The 17528-nt window shown below is 34.6% G+C and overlaps 2 protein-coding genes across 2 annotated transcripts; both read right to left on the bottom strand.

Annotated features, from left to right (window-relative positions):
- Positions 1–613: 613 nt before the first annotated feature.
- Positions 614–3059, bottom strand: LOC149138718 (hydroxycinnamoyltransferase-like). The gene is made up of 3 exons (XM_089448732.1): positions 2933–3059; positions 2083–2556; positions 614–1775 (listed from the first exon to the last, which is right to left on the bottom strand). The coding sequence occupies exons 2-3, from the start codon at positions 2530–2532 to the stop codon at positions 777–779; spliced, it is 1449 nt and encodes a 482-aa protein (XP_089304858.1). The 5' UTR covers positions 2533–2556; positions 2933–3059; the 3' UTR covers positions 614–776.
- Positions 3060–15841: 12782 nt separating this feature from the next.
- Positions 15842–16828, bottom strand: LOC149138717 (xyloglucan endotransglucosylase protein 6-like). Its single transcript, XM_089450473.1, has 4 exons — positions 16632–16828; positions 16424–16524; positions 16124–16317; positions 15842–16037 (listed from the first exon to the last, which is right to left on the bottom strand). Exons 1-4 carry the CDS (start codon positions 16675–16677, stop codon positions 15842–15844), a joined length of 537 nt encoding a protein of 178 aa, XP_089306599.1. The 5' UTR covers positions 16678–16828.
- Positions 16829–17528: the final 700 nt, after the last annotated feature.

The following is a 17528-nucleotide window of genomic DNA, read 5'->3' as shown; positions in this document are numbered from 1 at the left end:
GCTTGTGAACTAAAGCTTTGTGTAATCCAGATATATTTCCATTTGTATGATAATATAGATATCAGAGTTTTTAGCTAAGGCTTTCCCCAGAGTATTCTTCTGTGTTCATGTGTGATTGATTTCTTCTTCTCTGTTATATGTGTTTCGATTGATCTTGCTCAAATTGATTAAGCTTCAACAAAGTTTGATTGTAAAAGTAGATCTAGTATCTTGCTTTAGTCTATTGCATTATCAGGTGATCTACAGATGGAATTTCTACACTTTTGAAACTGAATAGCACTTCATCATAGAGTATCCTTCCTATAAAAACATTCCTATTCAGTTTGAAAGCTACCTAAAAGTGGACCATCTATGTAAATTATTGGTAAAAACAAAGTTCGCAAAACGGCAATTTTTTTTTATCATAATTCACGCGAAAAAGACTCTTATGAAGAGAAACTTGATATCTAAGTTCATTACACCATTTTGTCTCGTTAACGTCATTAATTTTTTTTCGTTCAATTCAGGGCAAATTTCGTTTACATTTCCTAACATAGATTGCAAACTCCAGTTTTATATTATAGCAAAGACCAAAAAATATAAAATTCCACCGTAAGGGTTTGGATGACTAATTATCAGTCAAATCCTCAAACATTCAATCTTTAAAACAGATTAATATCTGTTACAGAAACCAAAATCCGAAAAAATAGCACAATTCCACTGAATTGGATGATGAATTCCACAGAAGCGAAGGAAGCAATTCAACCAGCAACAGAGAAACGAAGGAAGCAATTCAATCAGGGAGGGACGATCATGACGATCCGTTTTAGGGCATCCATCTGATGGCGAGGAAGGCAAGTGGACACATCAATACTCCTTCCTCCATTTTCATCTTTCCCGCCGATCAAAAACATGATTCCTATTCTAAGATATGGAGGTTGCACATTCAACGGCTTCCCCCATCCATGGTCTATTTCGTATACTGAGAATTTCGGAGAGCTCGCGACGCCAGCATAGTAACGGGAAACTACAATCGGCTCTGAAATAACAGAAGACAGATTCGAGTCAACCCAGTCTATCAGATTATTTAGCTGCATCTCCATGGTACAGGAATTGACGAGTTCCTGAATGAGAGAGGCAGCAAAGCGGACATCTTGCCCCAACAGCTGTTTGGCACTAATCCGAGCAAAACCCCCAGACAGGCAGTTCCCAAAATACGTTGGGGGTAATGGCGGTCTTAATCTGCCTCTCATGTCGGCAACAACTGAAATATTAACGGGCTCATTGTGTGGGACCTCTCGAGCGTTGGTTAAGCATGTCCAAAAATGTGCGATGACTGCCACAAAGGAACTTGAAGCCTGCGCTCTTTCTTTCAACTTTCGAACCATTTCTTCGCTGAATCGAAAAGTATACAATTCGACATCTGTTTCATCTTTCATGGATTTGATTATCTTAGCACTGCCTTCATTTGTGTTCTCCATCCTGGCATTGTCAGTGCTGACGTTAATTTCTGAATGATTCAAGGGCGGTGAATCTTCTCGCACAAACTTGAAAATCTGCGCTTCCTTGATACAATCAGTGACAACTTCTTCAGCTCTACGAGAAACGTTGGGCAGTGCACAAATCTTCTCGTCACGTTTGAAGATTTCTCGCATGTGCTCAGGCTTATTGGAAATAGGAAACCCTCTGCTACATTCCGCCCAGCACTTGATGAAATGCCAAAAGGAACTCCCGTCTGCAATAACATGATGAAAATGGGTTCCGACGCAAATTCCCCCTCCCAGAAAAGCTGTGACCTGCTCTGCAAAATCAGAAACCTATCATTGCTCTCGTCATTGCAAAATAAACCGGCAGATATCCCCAATTTATTTATTTTTCTTCTCAAATCTGGTAAAAAGGCTATAATACATTTACCCTGAACCTTAAAAATTTTGTAGACTTGTACAGGTATGCCAGATTTGAATTTCTTTCTTCTCTAAATTCCAAGAAAAATGAACTTTTCATTACTCTTTTGGATCAAAGGTGTATTTATTTATAGCCTATAATGAACATTTAATAATGCTAATCTCAGAGAAATCTCTGTTCTGCCTGAATTTTCCATACCTGAATTGAGAGAAGCGGCCCGTCATAAGTTCCATTCTCCGATGTATCGCAATCATGGTTCCGCACAAGTTCCTTGAAGAAACTTTTGTGCCGAAACTCCTCTTTTTCCAACTCTTCAAAAGCCATACCGATGGATGCTTCCACGAATTCCACTCCCCTATCGTTGCAATCAATTTCAGGCCGACCAGGTTCTTCTCCCTTAATATCCAGTCTACCAGCCAATGGATAAAAATCCACCAGTACCAACGACAGGCTCCTCTTAAGCTTCTCGGTTATGGTAGAAAAATCCATCTCCTCCTCGTCTATTTTATAGAACATGACCCTCTGATTGTTAAAAGAAATATAAGCCAGATCGATGCTGGAGAGGAACATGTGATGCTTCATAGTAGGAATGGCCGGTACCACGGATGAAACTCTCAACACTTTTACATTTTCTTTCTCTCCCGCCATTGTCCCGGGTTTTTCAGAAAACCGCTGAGGATTATATGAAAATAAAAGGGGAGGCAAGTATTAAGCCCCAAACAAGTTTTAACTTAGTAATATAACGGTAGAGTAAGATTTCATTTCAAAGCTGAAAAGCTGAAAACCTTATCGAAGCTGCAAGGTCCTCAACAGAATGGAAACCAAATGTAATCGTAATACTATAAATAATATACAATTACTGTTAAACTCTTGTTAAAAACACGTCAAGCCTCTTAAAAATATACTCAGAGACAGAGAGCAAAGCTTGCAGAGCAAACAAATAAATCTAAGTTTGGTCAATACAAGCAGGTTTAGTCTTCACAAAAGTTCCAGAGAGAGGAAAACATTAAAGTTAAAAATCAAAATGGGTAATGAATGAGATTAATACCTTGTCCTCCCTCAATGAGAATCGATCCCTGGGAGACTGAATGTGAGTAATACGACGTCCTTCCTCAATGGTAATGGATCCGTGGACAGATCGCTCGTTATTGGAGATTGCAGAAAGCGATGCAATGTACAAGGAGATTGGGGCGGCAGAGGAAACAGGAAGGTAAAGTAGCAGGTGGGTCCTCGTATGCACATGGTATTTTCGGTTTTCAAATTCTGAAATCATCCTACTCTTGATTGTCTAACCTCAGGACTATGCATATGCCTTTGATTCCAATCAAAAAGTTTAGACAGAGTCCTTTTTTATACATTAAATAACTGGTCATTACTATGATTTCAAAAAAGAAAAGTTAATAGGGTGTATTTTCAGGACTAAAGCAAAACTCTTCCCCATAAATTACATCAATGTTTTAGGATAGTGAGATTATAATAATCATAAAATTTATCCAGAAATTTTTTAGTTTAATCATGAATCACAAAAATTTCCATTTCCATTCTGAAATTTTATGAGTCTCCAATCTATCACTCTGCAAGGTCTTCCAGCGAGGGTTCTAGTGAGGCCCAGATTATCTCCTCAGTTTCTACGAATCCAGCCAGGGTTCCAGTGAGGCCCACATTATCTCCTCAGCTTCTTCTTCGAACAAGGGTTCTAACTCTGATCCGCGGGATCGTTTCCCTTCTTGCTCCAGCACATCGTCAGATGAGGCGGTTTTTTGTTCTGTCAGTTTTTCTGAAGCGTCTAGCTCCTCTGTGGCCTCCTCTTATTCTTTGAATACCAACTTAGTCATTCTCGTGACGTGAAGTTTCAAGAGGCTGTGTTCCTTGGCGAATCTCATTCACCATTTCTCAGCTGTGAATGTATGTATTTTGGCTGTCGTAAAATTGAACGGTTGGCATATACAGTCGTTTCGCTCAATTAAAGTTTGATAGCTTAAGAGTTATTTGTTATGAACAATGTGTCACAAGTTATACAATCTTTAAGTCTACTAAGACAATACCTTTTTACTCTTTATTACACCTCTCTATAAATACATGCATGACATCTTGACCATGGGACAACCAAATGAATTTTTATTAAATATTAACGAGAATTGAAAAAAGTTTATCAATATTTAGAGTATTAAAGGCAATCAATTAATTTATTTTCAAGTTTTTAAACTATTAAAATCAATTAATTTATTTTAAAAACTTGAAAATCAATTAATTTATTTTCAAACTTTTTAAAGTATTAAAATAAATAAATTAATTTATTCGCAAGTATTTGAGTTGAGGAATCAAGAAAAACCTTGAAATTTTAATAGTACAACAAAAGACCGGATCCTATGATATTAAATGAAAAATAGATAGATTGGTAGCTCCCAAGGAAGAGTGAGAAGAAAGAACTTGTATCTTGTGTGAGGAGAGCTGTTGAAACTGAATGACACTTCATTATGGAGTGTCCTATCTATAAAAACATTCATTGTCAGTTTGATAATAGTTATAATTTTGGTTGATGTGTTTTTATATTATTTATTAATTAAAAGTGTTTTTTTTTTTATATTGTTTGAGATGGAAATCAAATTTTGAAAAGTTGAAAATGATAAATGATTTTTACTTATTTATTATTTAGATTTAATAAGTGTTTAATAATTTAAAATTAATTTTTAATGTTTTGTTATTTCCACACAAGGTAAATGGGAATGATTTTTTTTTTAAATGATATTAAAAAAAAAGAAATGTGTTATAATCATTTTCTTATTGGATAGCTATATATGTTAATTTTATCTAGTGTTTTACTAAATAAAATCGAGCTCATATGCTTGAGATATTGTCAATTTGTTCCAAGAAACCACATAGTTAATTCACATAATCTTTTTCTTTAAATTTTCCTCAATTACCTATTTTATCTTTCTTCAATTTTTTATCCATTTCATTTATCATTATTATGTCATTATCTATTTTCCCATCCATTTTTAGAATTTCGACTAAGTGATTATTTCTATGAGCACTTACTCTTTCTTCTTTCTACTTAGTCATTTAACTATTTTTACTTAGTTTTTTTGTGATTTATATGGGTTGTGGGTTCCCATTTCATCCATTTGTTCCCATTTCACCCATTTATCATACTTCATAACTCAAAATATTCAAGTAATTAGTTATTCTTCATCCATGACCAAACTCTTCGCCCATCATGCATCCCTCATTTTACACTCCACAACTCTCAAAATGTACCTCTATATATCATGTTGGTGCTAGAGATCTTGCTTGTTCACCTTCCTACATTTCCTCATATCATTACATCGTTTTACCTACTTCGTGGCAAATGCACAATATTACTTTTATAATTTTTCTTAGTTATTTGCACTTAGTCATTTTCCTTACTTTTTACTTCTTAATATTACTTTTATGTATTATTTTTCCAAACTGAGATTATTTTCATGCATTCTCATATCCTAAAATTACCCCCTTTTTTTCTATGGCACACCTTATTATCCTCCTCATTATTATCTGAACTTGGATTATTTTCATCTCCCCCTCGCCCCGCGCCCCCCCCCCCCCCCCTCCCTTTTGGGTGGCACACCTTTTCAATAAAAAGTGGCAATATCTCTGAGTGGCAATGTGAAGGTATTGGTTAGGCATAGATGATTGGGCATTGACTTTTTCCACATTATCCTCCTAATATATATTATTTATCCAAATTTATATTATTCTCATGCATTCTCATATCCTAAAATTCCCCCTTTTATGTGGCACACCTCATTATCCTCCTCATTTGCATTATTCTCCAAATTTAGATTATTTTCATGCATTCTCATATCCTTAGATTTTATCCCTACTATTCATTTAATAATTATTGATAGTTGTGCCCATAGGCTATAATGTAATGTAATGTCTTATAAACATTTTGATTTAGCCAAAATAAAGTACAAATAAAAATAAACTAAAATACAATAAAATAATAATTATAAGTATCAATAAAGCATTTTGCTGGGGTCTTAATAGAATTAAAAATAAAAAATAAAAATAAAATAAAATAAAAAAGCATAAAATTAATAATTATATTTATAATTATAATTAATAAAATATTTATAAAATATTCAAACTGTAATAAGTTAGGGTTTTTGGGCATGTGATATTGATAACCGTGATATTATAATAAAGTTTATTTACAAATTAAAAATCTCTATAATAAAAGGTTGTTGTATCTCCACAATCTAGATCCATTTTAAATTTGAATATTAAAAGGAATTTCTCCATTCAGAGTTTTAATCTTTCTGGGTAATTAGTAAATCCATGGATCTAGGATATTTTTTATTCTTTATTTTTTTTTTAATTTTAGCTTTAATCAAAATGTTTAATAAATAATTATAATTTTATTTTTTTTTTAATTTATTTTTATATAATTACAAAATAAGACAATATACAATATCTTCTATACTAGGCTAGAACATGTCTTTCAAAAAAATAATTAAATATATTGTTATATATATTTTTAAATTAATATTAATTCATTTTATAATTTATAATAATTTAAAATAAATTTATATTTTAATTATTTTTTATAACTTAATTAGTTTTAAATATTATAAAATAATAAGTACTTTAACTATTGAAATTATATTATTAAAATAATATTATTTTTTTATAATCCAAAAACAAAACTTAACTTTCATTTTTCATAATTACCAAATTCAATCCGATTAAATCCTACTAAAATTCTGGCACCAATTCAATTTGTCCTAATTTTCATCTCATTTTCATCTTCGTTTATCCTGTTACCAAATTCCATCCAATTGAGCCGCAGTGTAATTCGGGGGGCAATTCAGTTTGCCCCACGTTCATTTTGAAATATATTCGTTTAATGGTACGATTCACGTAATATTATTCGTTATGCTCTCCAACCTCGTCCATATTTGCTATCCTAGTGGTTATTCGTGGAGACAGCTCAAGCTACGTCCCGAGTTCGAATGGTCCGGCCATACCTTTTAATTATCCTCCCAATCTTGATTTTTCAATTAATCCTAAATTAGTGGATAGAGTTTGGAATGTAAAAAAAAAATCATGTTTGACTTTGTCTCGAATATGGAATGGAAATAATCTCATAAAGGTTTGAGGTTAATCCCATAATGAGTAAAATGTAAACCGTAACATTACATTCCCACCATTGAGCCTCTAAACATCACATTCTAAATTAGTGGATAGAGTTTGGAATGTAAAAAAAAAAATCATGTTTGACTTTGTCTCGAATATGGAATGGAAATAATCTCATAAAGGTTTTTTTAGAGGTTTGAGGTTAATCCCATAATGAGTAAAGTGGATAGAGTTTGGAATGTAAAAAAAAGATCATGTTTGACTTCGTCTCGAATATGGAATGGAAATAATCTCATAAAGGTTTTCTAGAGGTTTGAGGTTAATCCCATAATGAGTAAAATCAAACCGTAACATCACATTCCTACCATTGAGCCTCTAAACATCACATTCTAAATTAGTGGATAGAGTTTGGAATGTAAAAAAAAAAGATCATGTTTGACTTTGTTTCGAATATGGAATGGAAATAATCTCATAAAGGTTTTCTAGAGGTTAATCCCATAATGAGTAAAATCAAACCGTAACATCACATTCCTACCATTGAGCCTCTAAGAGAAATCAGATTTCTCAATTAATCTTAAATTAGTAGATAGAGTTTGGAATATATATCAATTAATCTTAAATTAGTAGATAGAGTTTGGAATATATAAAAAAAAAATCAGATTTTTCAATTAATCTTAAATTAGTAGATAGAGTTTGGAATATATATTAATTAATCTTAAATTAGTAGATAGAGTTTGGAATATATATCAATTAATCTTAAATTAGTAGATAGAGTTTGGAATATATATCAATTAATCTTAAATTAGTAGATAGAGTTTGGAATATATATGAAAAAAAAAAATCATGTTTGACTTTATCTCCAATATGGAATGGAAATAAGCTCATAAAGGTTTTCTAGAGGTTAATCCCATAATGAGTAAAATCTAGAGGTTAATCCCATAATGAGTAAAATCAAACCGTAACATCACATTCCTACCATTGAGCCTCTAGGAGAAATCACAAGTGTTTGCCATGATGGATATAAACCTAATAGAGGTTATTAAGCATGTCCAAAATATCACTTTATTTATCTTATTTTCACATACTATATAAACCATATTCTTTCATTTCTTTAACTCCTAAAAATACATACAAATGTTCAAACATACAACATCATACAAAGAAGCAACAATAAATTAATAAATCGATACAAAATTGAGCAGTGACAACCGTAGAGCATATTTATTGCATTCTTGTCTCCTTTCACATGCTTTAAGCCTCAACTTTTCTCTATCTTGGAAAAAAACTTACAAAATACAGCTAAACTCAACAATATTTTGAAATCAGTGAAAAAAATTATCCATCAAAATCCAAATTATACCATCCTAACACCTTGTAGAGAGGAATATATCTATTAATCTCCTAAGGAAGTAACTGCACAAAGTTGCCAAGAAGGAAAAAGAACTAGAAGGAGATTAAATATACACAATTATAATTAAAAGTTGGCATTAGAGAGCATATCAATATAGAGAGATATTGTCGAAAATGCAGCAAGAAATTCCTAATTTGATTTTCCCTTGATTAAATTAGGAGAAATTCGAATTTCAATTTCAACAGAATACTAACAGAAGTGAAATGGCTCTTGTCACTTAGCTAACTCAGTAAATTCGATTTGGAGACACTTGAGTTCAATTCTACATGATTGATTGTTATTTTGTAGCAATATATTTCACTTAATTTGAGTTATTGTTAGTGTAACTAGTTCTCACTATCGGTAGAACTAGTGGAGGTTCAGTCAAGGGTGTGAAACCTTTTTCACACCAAGTGACCATCCAATTAACTGATCGATTAACCCAAAATAATTGTTACATGTGGAGAATTTGAGATACCCAATTGATATTGGAGTACAAGGGCAATGTACTATCAATTGTAAACTATTCCAAGTTGTAGAGGTCATGCATGCAGTCAAACAAGGACCTATAGGAATTGTGCAATCCAAATTGAGGAATTTCCTAATTAATAGGGGGCTAATTCCTTGAGGAAAACGTAAGGAAATAGGGGCTTTGAGGCTCAAAATTTTTGCCAAGTATTGGCCAAGGTCAATTAGTTAGGTAAAGGATAGAAGATAGAGGTGTAGGTTGAGCTCAAGCTTGAGCAAAGCATATTGTATTCATCCAAATTCTTTGATAAATGCAATATAGATAGTAAGGGGTTTTGAGAAATTTCTTTCCCTTAGATAAATATTTGTGTATAAATGTTAAATCTTGATGCGTGTTAATCATTTGCGTTCTCGATCATGAATTTACTTCCGTAAATCAGTAGAGTAGCTTCTAGTCTTGTGATTTAGAAATTTTCATGAGTAGTTTCGAATCTACACATTAATTTCTACATGGTATCAAAGCTAGATTCACAGGAGAGAACAGATTTCAAATTTGTCATTGTAGGAGGTTAAAATTTGAATATCAGTGCTACAGGTTTTCTCCGGGACTGAGAAGATGGCTTTCAATGGACTCATGCTCGAGTATGCTTTGGAAGGGACCACAAATTTTGTGGCATGGAATATTCAAATGGAAGCAGTATTGGATGATAATTGGATGCTAAAATACATCAAGACAGATGTAGCAAAATCCCTAGCATCTGATGTCGAGGATCTTGCTCATCAGAAGAAGAATGTGGCTAAAGCAAGGAGGATCATATTGGATGGAGTTCGGGATCATATTGTCTCGAATCTTCAGGGGATCATGGTGTCAACCTTGTAGATTGTGGAAGGCTAGGAGAAACAACACTTCCATATTTATAGTTGTGAGGGGAAGACATCCTTGTTGCCATAATTTTGCTTTTTAATTTGCTTTCCAACCTGAATTCCTTCTCCAATGAATCAGATTCCCAAAAACGAACCTCATGTTGAATGTTATCTTTTAAAGTCCCTAAGGAGACATCAATCCTCTACTTCTCTGGAATATCATTTTCCCTTATATTCAATTTTTGAAAGTCGTCAATGTGCTCTGCCATTGACCACTTTTCTTTGAGATTTATCAATTGGCTAAAGAAGTTGTTTCTCTTTGTATCCTTATAATGTGCTATCAAATCCTCCGTGAAACTTGACCACGTAACAAGTGGTTTACTAGAACAAAGCCCTTTATACCATAAAAATTGATATGGTTCTAAATATGAAGATGCAATACATACCTTTTGTAATAGTTGCACCGCATGTAGATCAAAATATTGCTCCATCTGTAGTATCCAATTTATCAGATCCTTGCCATCAAACTTCGTCATGTCGCCTTTTCTCGATTTTAGGAGCTCGGTCTTGAAACGACTATAACTCCCTAATTTGAAATCTCCAAGTTTTGAAATTGCGTTCCACAGTAGCCCTCTAAGTTCTCTTTCTAACTCCACAAGTCTGATCAAGATTGGATTCTGCAAGGAAGAGTTATGTCAAATCTCCCATGATGACCTGATTATAGACTGGTTCAGTAAAGCGTACTTGTACGAAGTGGCACGTGTCACTATTTCAACCTTAGGATCTGAAAAATATATACAAAAAACTACAGTCCGTCCTCTTTCTGTAAATTCTTACGCAATTTCAATCTGATGCTCAAAGAAAAAGTTATGACGATTTTCCCAAGGTCACTTGTTTAGAATGTAATTCGGGAGTCTGCAAAAACCCTAACTTCCTCAGATTATATCTCTGAAAATATAGCGAGACAAGATCTGAAATTTGGACCCGAGATTCAGACCAATTTCTTCTCAAATGGGTTTTTTTTGTTTAGGTTCTGAAACTTCGTAGCGAAAATGTTATAGCAAACATTCCACGATGACCTGTTTTAGATGAAATTCTGGAGCTTGCAAAAACCATAACTTCCTCAGATCATATATCATAAAATATAGCAAGACAAGATCTGAAATTCAGAGCCAAGGTTCAGCGCGATTTCATATTAAATGGGTTTTTTTTAGCTTCTGAAACGTCGCAGAAAAAATTTATAGTGAAAACGCCACGATAACCTGTTTGGAGCAGCGAAACCCTCGAATCCAAAGCTCCGATACCAAATGTTATGAAACCAGCTCACAAAAAGATAGAAAAGATATATCAACGCCTTAAAAATAAGCCTCTTCGAGAAGGCAACCTCCTTTACATTACATAAATGAACAATTCTTAGATGATACAAATGAAAAGACCTCCTTTCTATATATAGGAGTCTAAGGGATCATAATATAATCAAAGCCGACATAACAATAATAATGTGAGGGCACAATAATAACAATGTGGGGACTACATGGGTACAACAATATAATAAGGGGGTTGTACTAATAACAATAAGGGGTTACACTAATAGTATAGGGGCCTATCAGAATAAGACTTTAGCCAATTCTTAATCGTTGTTTTAAACATAAAAATATTATTGGCAGATTGGCTTATGAAAGAGGAAGACGAATAGGAGGACATATGCTCCCAAGAATTTGCAACTAGAGCTCGATAATCCACTTCTTCAAGCCAAACAAGGTCAAATTTGAGTGGCACAGAAAGAGAATCACCTCCAAACAAAATCTTGGATATAATAAGCCTATGATTGAAGGGGCCACCTCCAGATACCTTTAAATTAAAAAAACAACTACTCATTAGCTCTTTGGAAACAACATTTTGAGACATCATCCTATTAATTCAAAATATATGATTAAATATTTAATAATTATAAAAATATTTTTATTTTATTTTTTTAATTAAAATAATAATTTAATTTAATTTAAAATTTGTTTATTAAAAATTATATATATAAATATAATTTCTCACCTCAATACTATGTTAACTTTTTTCATAAATGAAATAAATCACAATAAAGGTGATTAGGGATTTGTATCCCAAAAAATTAGCCATTTGTCTCATGTAGAGTTTGTTCTTCATCTAAAATTTTCCTTTGTTATACTTTGCATAGAATATTTTTTGAGATTATGTTGCGGATGTTTTTACTCTTCCAATTCTCCAATATTGCTCCCCAAATTGGTAAAGCTAGAATGCACCATTATTGAAAGCAGATAACCAATTGTATAATTATTATACAAATCATTATTCTTTTGCTATTAATAACCAGCTGGTCTTCCTCCCAATAAAAGTTGTGATAGTAATTGAAGTCTTTTAGGAGTGCCGAGAACAACAAACCAGTAAGCCTGCTTCTTGAAGGCATTCCACGCATCAGTAGGAGCAAGAATGTAATTGAAACAACGCAAACTGACGATACCAACAAATCATCTTCATCCTTTCACAGCTATGAGATCCAATACACGGTGCAACATTGTTAACAGACACGTTACAAGAAACTTACAAGCCAAAGGAAGGTTCCAGGGATTTGCCATATTCAAATATCATGTAACACCAAAAATGGTTGTTGGAAGTTGAATGAACTCTCCAGATATGTCTTGAGCAGACAGGCCAAACTGTTCTGGTGTTCTGGTATGATATGTGAGATACAATATATTTGAAAACTGCGCAATGAGAAATATCAACAATGAAGTTGTTGAAATTAAATTGATTTCATATTTCTGGATAATTTTAGAAATTTGATGTAACATAATGCATGGTGTTACTTAGGAGTTTGAAATGTATAGAACAACAAAGATTTATTCAAAGTATTGGGTAAAAGAGCATGAATCTATTTTCTTTCTGGTTTTTTCTCAGTGAACCATGCACATATCAACTCTTACAGAGGTGCAAGCCTTGGAATGTTTTGCTTAGTTAGATTATGGTTTATTAAAAAATCTATTATGGTTAGGGTGTGGTTTATTAAAAACTCTGGTTTTTTTTAATAAAAAGTAAATTTAGATGAAAATAATAAAAACAATTTCTTAGTTGCATTATTACTAGATGCAATATTAAGATGCTGGTCATCACTTCAAAACCTCATAATTTTCCTCTTGAATTTGCAGACTGTTCTATTTTATGAATTCTAACCCTCATCTTTCTGAAAATGTTTATGCTCGATTCCACATAATCAAGTTGACCTGGAACTATATACTCCAGGCGGTTTCCATACTTAACATTTGAGACCTGAGGCAAATTCTCCTCACATAGAGACTATTGCCAAAAAAAAATATTCGACCCACTGAGAGAAGACATAAGGCTGAAAAGGGCCGAATCATTGGTCATTTATCGTCCGGCCAAAATTTCAACTTTTCTGCGGAGTCTTGTCCAATTTATGTGACTTAAAATATACATAACAAAACAGAATTCCATTTATATATCGGAGTTGTCTTTAGTGTGATTTTTTGGACTTTATGTGTCAGAATCAGGTGGAAAAAATTAGGTGAAACCTTGATTTGTGTTATTTAAACTGGTTTTTTGACTATATATGTGGATTCAACACCCTGAAAAACCCCTAGGGCACTTGAATTGTGCAGGTTTTACCCATCAAATTTCTGATTTAAATAAATTACGGCCGGATTTTAGAGAAATTAGACTGGAAAACCTACTGGAAAAACTTCCAAAAAGTCACACTAAAGACAACTCGTTACATTTCTTTACAAACTCCAGTGAAACCACATATCTAGAGGACCAGCTGCAAGATTTTATCTTACTACTTGGAATTTTCCACCTCCTTGTTTTCTGTTCCCAAATGTCCTCCTCCCCTTAGTGACATTTTGTTTGATTTTCCTGTTTGTTTTTTTCACGGTGCCTCATCATTTGGACTCTGTGGTTGTGGCATGGTCATTCACTCTGTGGTTGTGGCATGGCCATTCACTTAGGGCAAGTGAGCTTCTACAGATTTCATTGGTACTGTGGACCTGGTTTCAATACCGGTGTTGGTTCTTGGGGGTCCTACGGGTCCAACACCCGTGCTGATTCTTTGGAGTCCTACATTGTGCTTGGCATCAGGGGTTCACTGTTTTTGGAGACTCCAAATCCATTATTGAATGGGAAAATGGGAGAAGTTCACTAAACTCTCGAGCTCTTGAGCCCTAGAAACTCAGAATTAGAGCCCTGATCTCTGTGTTCCACAACATCTCCATATCCCACATCTACCAGATACAAAACAGTGAAGTTGATCGACTTTCAAAGGAAGGTTGGTGTTGGTCATTGATTGGATTTCTTTCCAGTCATTTGACAATGGTATCCTACTGGGGATGGACACATTTCGATATAAATATCATGATAACTTTTTTGTAATATTCCTTTTCTTGGATATGGTTAAAATGGGTGAAACCTACTAATGGCATTTACTATGGTATTTTCCCATGGTAACTACCTCTATTATTTTCCTCGGTTTTTTGAGGGAAATAATAAAATAATGCTTCTAGAGAATCCCTCAAGCCTATAAAAGGGGATAGGAGCTAGGCATTGAATCATTCAGGCTTTATCTATCTTGTTGTGTTTTTCTTGAGAACTTGGGGTGGACAGTTCCAGTTTGATCCCAGGGAGTTTGATCCAATGGACGAAAACCCAGTGGGTGTTATTTTGTCTAGTGGATTCATCCACGGTCCACGATTGTGCTTGAGTAATTTGTCTTCTCTTTTTGATAAGCAGCCGTGCATGCCATTGCAGGGACTTGAGATTTATTGTATGAACATGTACCACTTACATTTATTAATATAAATAAAGGCTGCAATTCTAGATCCCGTTGTGTTCAATATTTTGATTGCAATTATTTTTAATTAAAACACTTAGATATGCCAGATTAGTTGATTATTTCATTGTTCGGGATATTACATTTTTGGTCTGCAGGGTTCTCTGGCTACTCTGTTCACAAGTTTCAATTTCTCGGTTTTGTTGATTGCTGGACTTCACACTTTTGTATGGCTTGTTGTTTGAAGTGGCAGTTTTTTTCTTCATTTTTGAGTGGTAACAAGATACAGTCCAGGATCAGCGGACTGCCTGATCAATGCTATTATGCGATATATGTATTTTTTATAGAACATAGTTACCCTCTCATTGTTAAAAGAAATAAAGGCCAGATCTAGGTTGGAGAGGAACATGCGATGGTTCAAAGTAGGAATGGCAGGTAGCACTGATGAAACTCTCAACAGTTTTACATCTGCTTGCTCTTCCGCCATTGTTCCGGGTTTCTCACAGAACGCTGAGGATTAGATGAAAACGGAAGGGGAAGCGAGTATTAAGCCCCAAAGAAGTCGCAACTTAGTAATATAGCAGTAGAGTAAGATTTCACTTCAAAGCTGAAAAGCTGAATCAAAGCTGCAAGGTCCTCAACATATACGAAAGGAAATGTAATCGTAATACTATACATAATATACAATTACTGTTAAACTCTTGTTAAAAACACCTCAAGCCTCTAAAAATATGCTCAGAGACAAAGAGAGAAAATCTTGCAGAGCAAACCAATAAATCTAAGTTTGGTCAATACAAGCAGGTTTAGTCTTCACAAAAGTCCCGAGAGAGGAAAACATTAAAGTTAAAAATCAAAATGGATAATGAATGAGATTAATACCCTGTCTTTCCTCAATGAGAATCGATCTGTGGGAGACTGAATGTGAGTAATACGACGTCCTTCGTCAATGGGAATCGATCCGTGGACAGAGCGCTCGTTATTGGAGAGTGCAGAAAGCTATGGAATGTACTAGGAGAAAGGGGGCGGCCAAGTAGAGAAGAAGGTAGAGTAGCACGTGGGTCATTGGATGCACATGATCGAGATTCGAGATGCTCTGTGATATTTCGGTTTTAAAATTATGAAATCGTTTGAACTGTATGTTATTTTTCTTTAATTTTAATTATAACTAGCAATTGTCTCAAAAGTACAAAGAGAGGCCGATAGAATTATTAAATTGGATTATTAAAGATGGTTCGTTTGCATCAGTCAAAACAAAAAAACAGAATTTAAACCAAAATGAAGGGAAAGAAAATAGGATCTGTGACTCAACAATTGCAACGAGCTCCTTGAGGAGCTTCCAATTCGTGGCTCCAATTCGTCTTGACGAGGCCACCTTGAGTAGCCCAATCGTCTGCGTTCCATATAGAGGAGTAAACGCCCATCGGTTGAGTTTGAGGATACGGGACTCCTCTTTTCTCATTGTTGGAAAATATCCGTACGGGCACATCATCTACAAAGAAACTGCTTCCATGCATCAAACATCCAGCTCATCAGACACTGTAATACACAGACTAACTAGGCATGGCAATTATCGTATATATACTCACACAACTTGCTGGCGATTCCAGAGAAAGGAATAGGAATGGAAGTCTGCAGTTGGGTCGAACCATAAGAAAATACGTTGTTCTCTGTTGCCAACTCCTTTTGAATAAACGTTAGTCTGCACAGCGTACGGCTCCCCAGAAGTATTCCCCAAAAATTCAAAGTCGAATTCATCATGCTGATCGCCTTGGGAAGACATCTGCAGTAACCAAGTATAAAGTATGAATTCAATCATTGATCAAACTTAATCAAGAACCCAAGAAATGCAATATAATCCGATCTATTGTATGGCAAATGACAGTTACATAGAATGCAGTAACAGTGCCAGCAGAGTCCCCGGGAACGAGTTTGATCTGCACATTCGCTTTTCCGAAGATGTATGTGCTCTTCGAAGCAAATCCTGCACCTGAAAACAGAGCAACCTTAATGAGACTTGACTTGATGTAAGCAGCAGACGCACAATCAGTAGTAAAAGCATAGAAATGGGATAAAAAATAGAATATATATAAATACCAGAAATGTTATCAAGTTTGAGCTGGAGCAACTCCCCTTGGGACATGACATGATCGACAGCCCAACTGGGGTAGAAGAAATCGTCGAAGGACGCACATTGAGAGCCCACGAGCAGGCTACACGACCCCCTTCTTGACAACCTACAAATGCCATCCTCAAGACCCGATTCCACTGGACTGTGTATCAAGCCAGTGGAAATGAATCAGAGTTCAATGAAGAAATAGCTGCGTGACCGAGAAAATTTATAGGGAATGGTAACTTGACTGGCACTCTACTAAACTTAACTGCGATCATAAAAATCTGCCCCCAGTGGTCCCACGACTCCATTTAAATAATGTTTGTTTGCCTGTACTCACTCACGTATTGCCAGTCTGTCAGTTAATTACCGTAATGGAGACTCCTTTTCTCAAAATTTACCACACTTTTGCCCCTATTTGTCATTTGATATGAGGGCCACTTGGCGGGTAGTTACCGTGTAAATGTGCCACGTCTCCGATACTGCTTCGAGTGGAATTATGATGTATAAATTGGATGGTCACACCGGTATTTTATATATATTAATATTACTAGCAATTGAATGAAAAGCATGGCAATTGCATTGAAGAGGCAAAGGGAGGAAAGCTTTATAATAGAAACAACAAGGAAAATTTTGAGTTTTGTCAAAACGAGCAGTCTGGCTTTCTTGACTTTCTATGTTTTCTTGATTTTTCGTTTTTTCTTTTTCTGGTTCACATCCACGGTTGAAAATGTCTCATCTGATCCAACGGCTCAGAGTAAAAGTGTTGACGAAAAGTTGATGCGTAGGAAAGGCCTATCGGCCTAAATATTATAATTATAAATTGTGTATTCATTTCATGTAATATAATATAATATAATATAATATAATATAATAGGAGT

Source organism: Pinus tabuliformis, chromosome X, assembly GCF_031772625.1.
Source record: "Pinus tabuliformis cultivar Carrire ecotype Pingquan chromosome X, CPIR1, whole genome shotgun sequence".
Taxonomy (NCBI): Eukaryota; Viridiplantae; Streptophyta; class Pinopsida; order Pinales; family Pinaceae; genus Pinus; species Pinus tabuliformis.
This window is presented reverse-complemented; position numbering and strand designations above follow the sequence as displayed.

Excerpts from the sequence above, each read along its gene's own strand:
- LOC149138717 (XM_089450473.1), bottom strand. The coding sequence starts at position 16,677 with ATGTCCCAAGGGGAGTTGCTCCAGCTCAAACTTGATAACATTTCTG. Across the intron at positions 16,318-16,423 it reads GCACTGTTACTGCATTCTAT|ATGTCTTCCCAAGGCGATCA; the intron begins GTAACTGTCATT and ends TGGTTACTGCAG. Across the intron at positions 16,038-16,123 it reads TGGAATCGCCAGCAAGTTGT|TTTCTTTGTAGATGATGTGC; the intron begins GTGAGTATATAT and ends GCATGGAAGCAG.
- LOC149138718 (XM_089448732.1), bottom strand. The coding sequence starts at position 2,532 with ATGGCGGGAGAGAAAGAAAATGTAAAAGTGTTGAGAGTTTCATCCGTG. Across the intron at positions 1,776-2,082 it reads GGCCGCTTCTCTCAATTCAG|GTCACAGCTTTTCTGGGAGG; the intron begins GTATGGAAAATT and ends TTTGCAGAGCAG.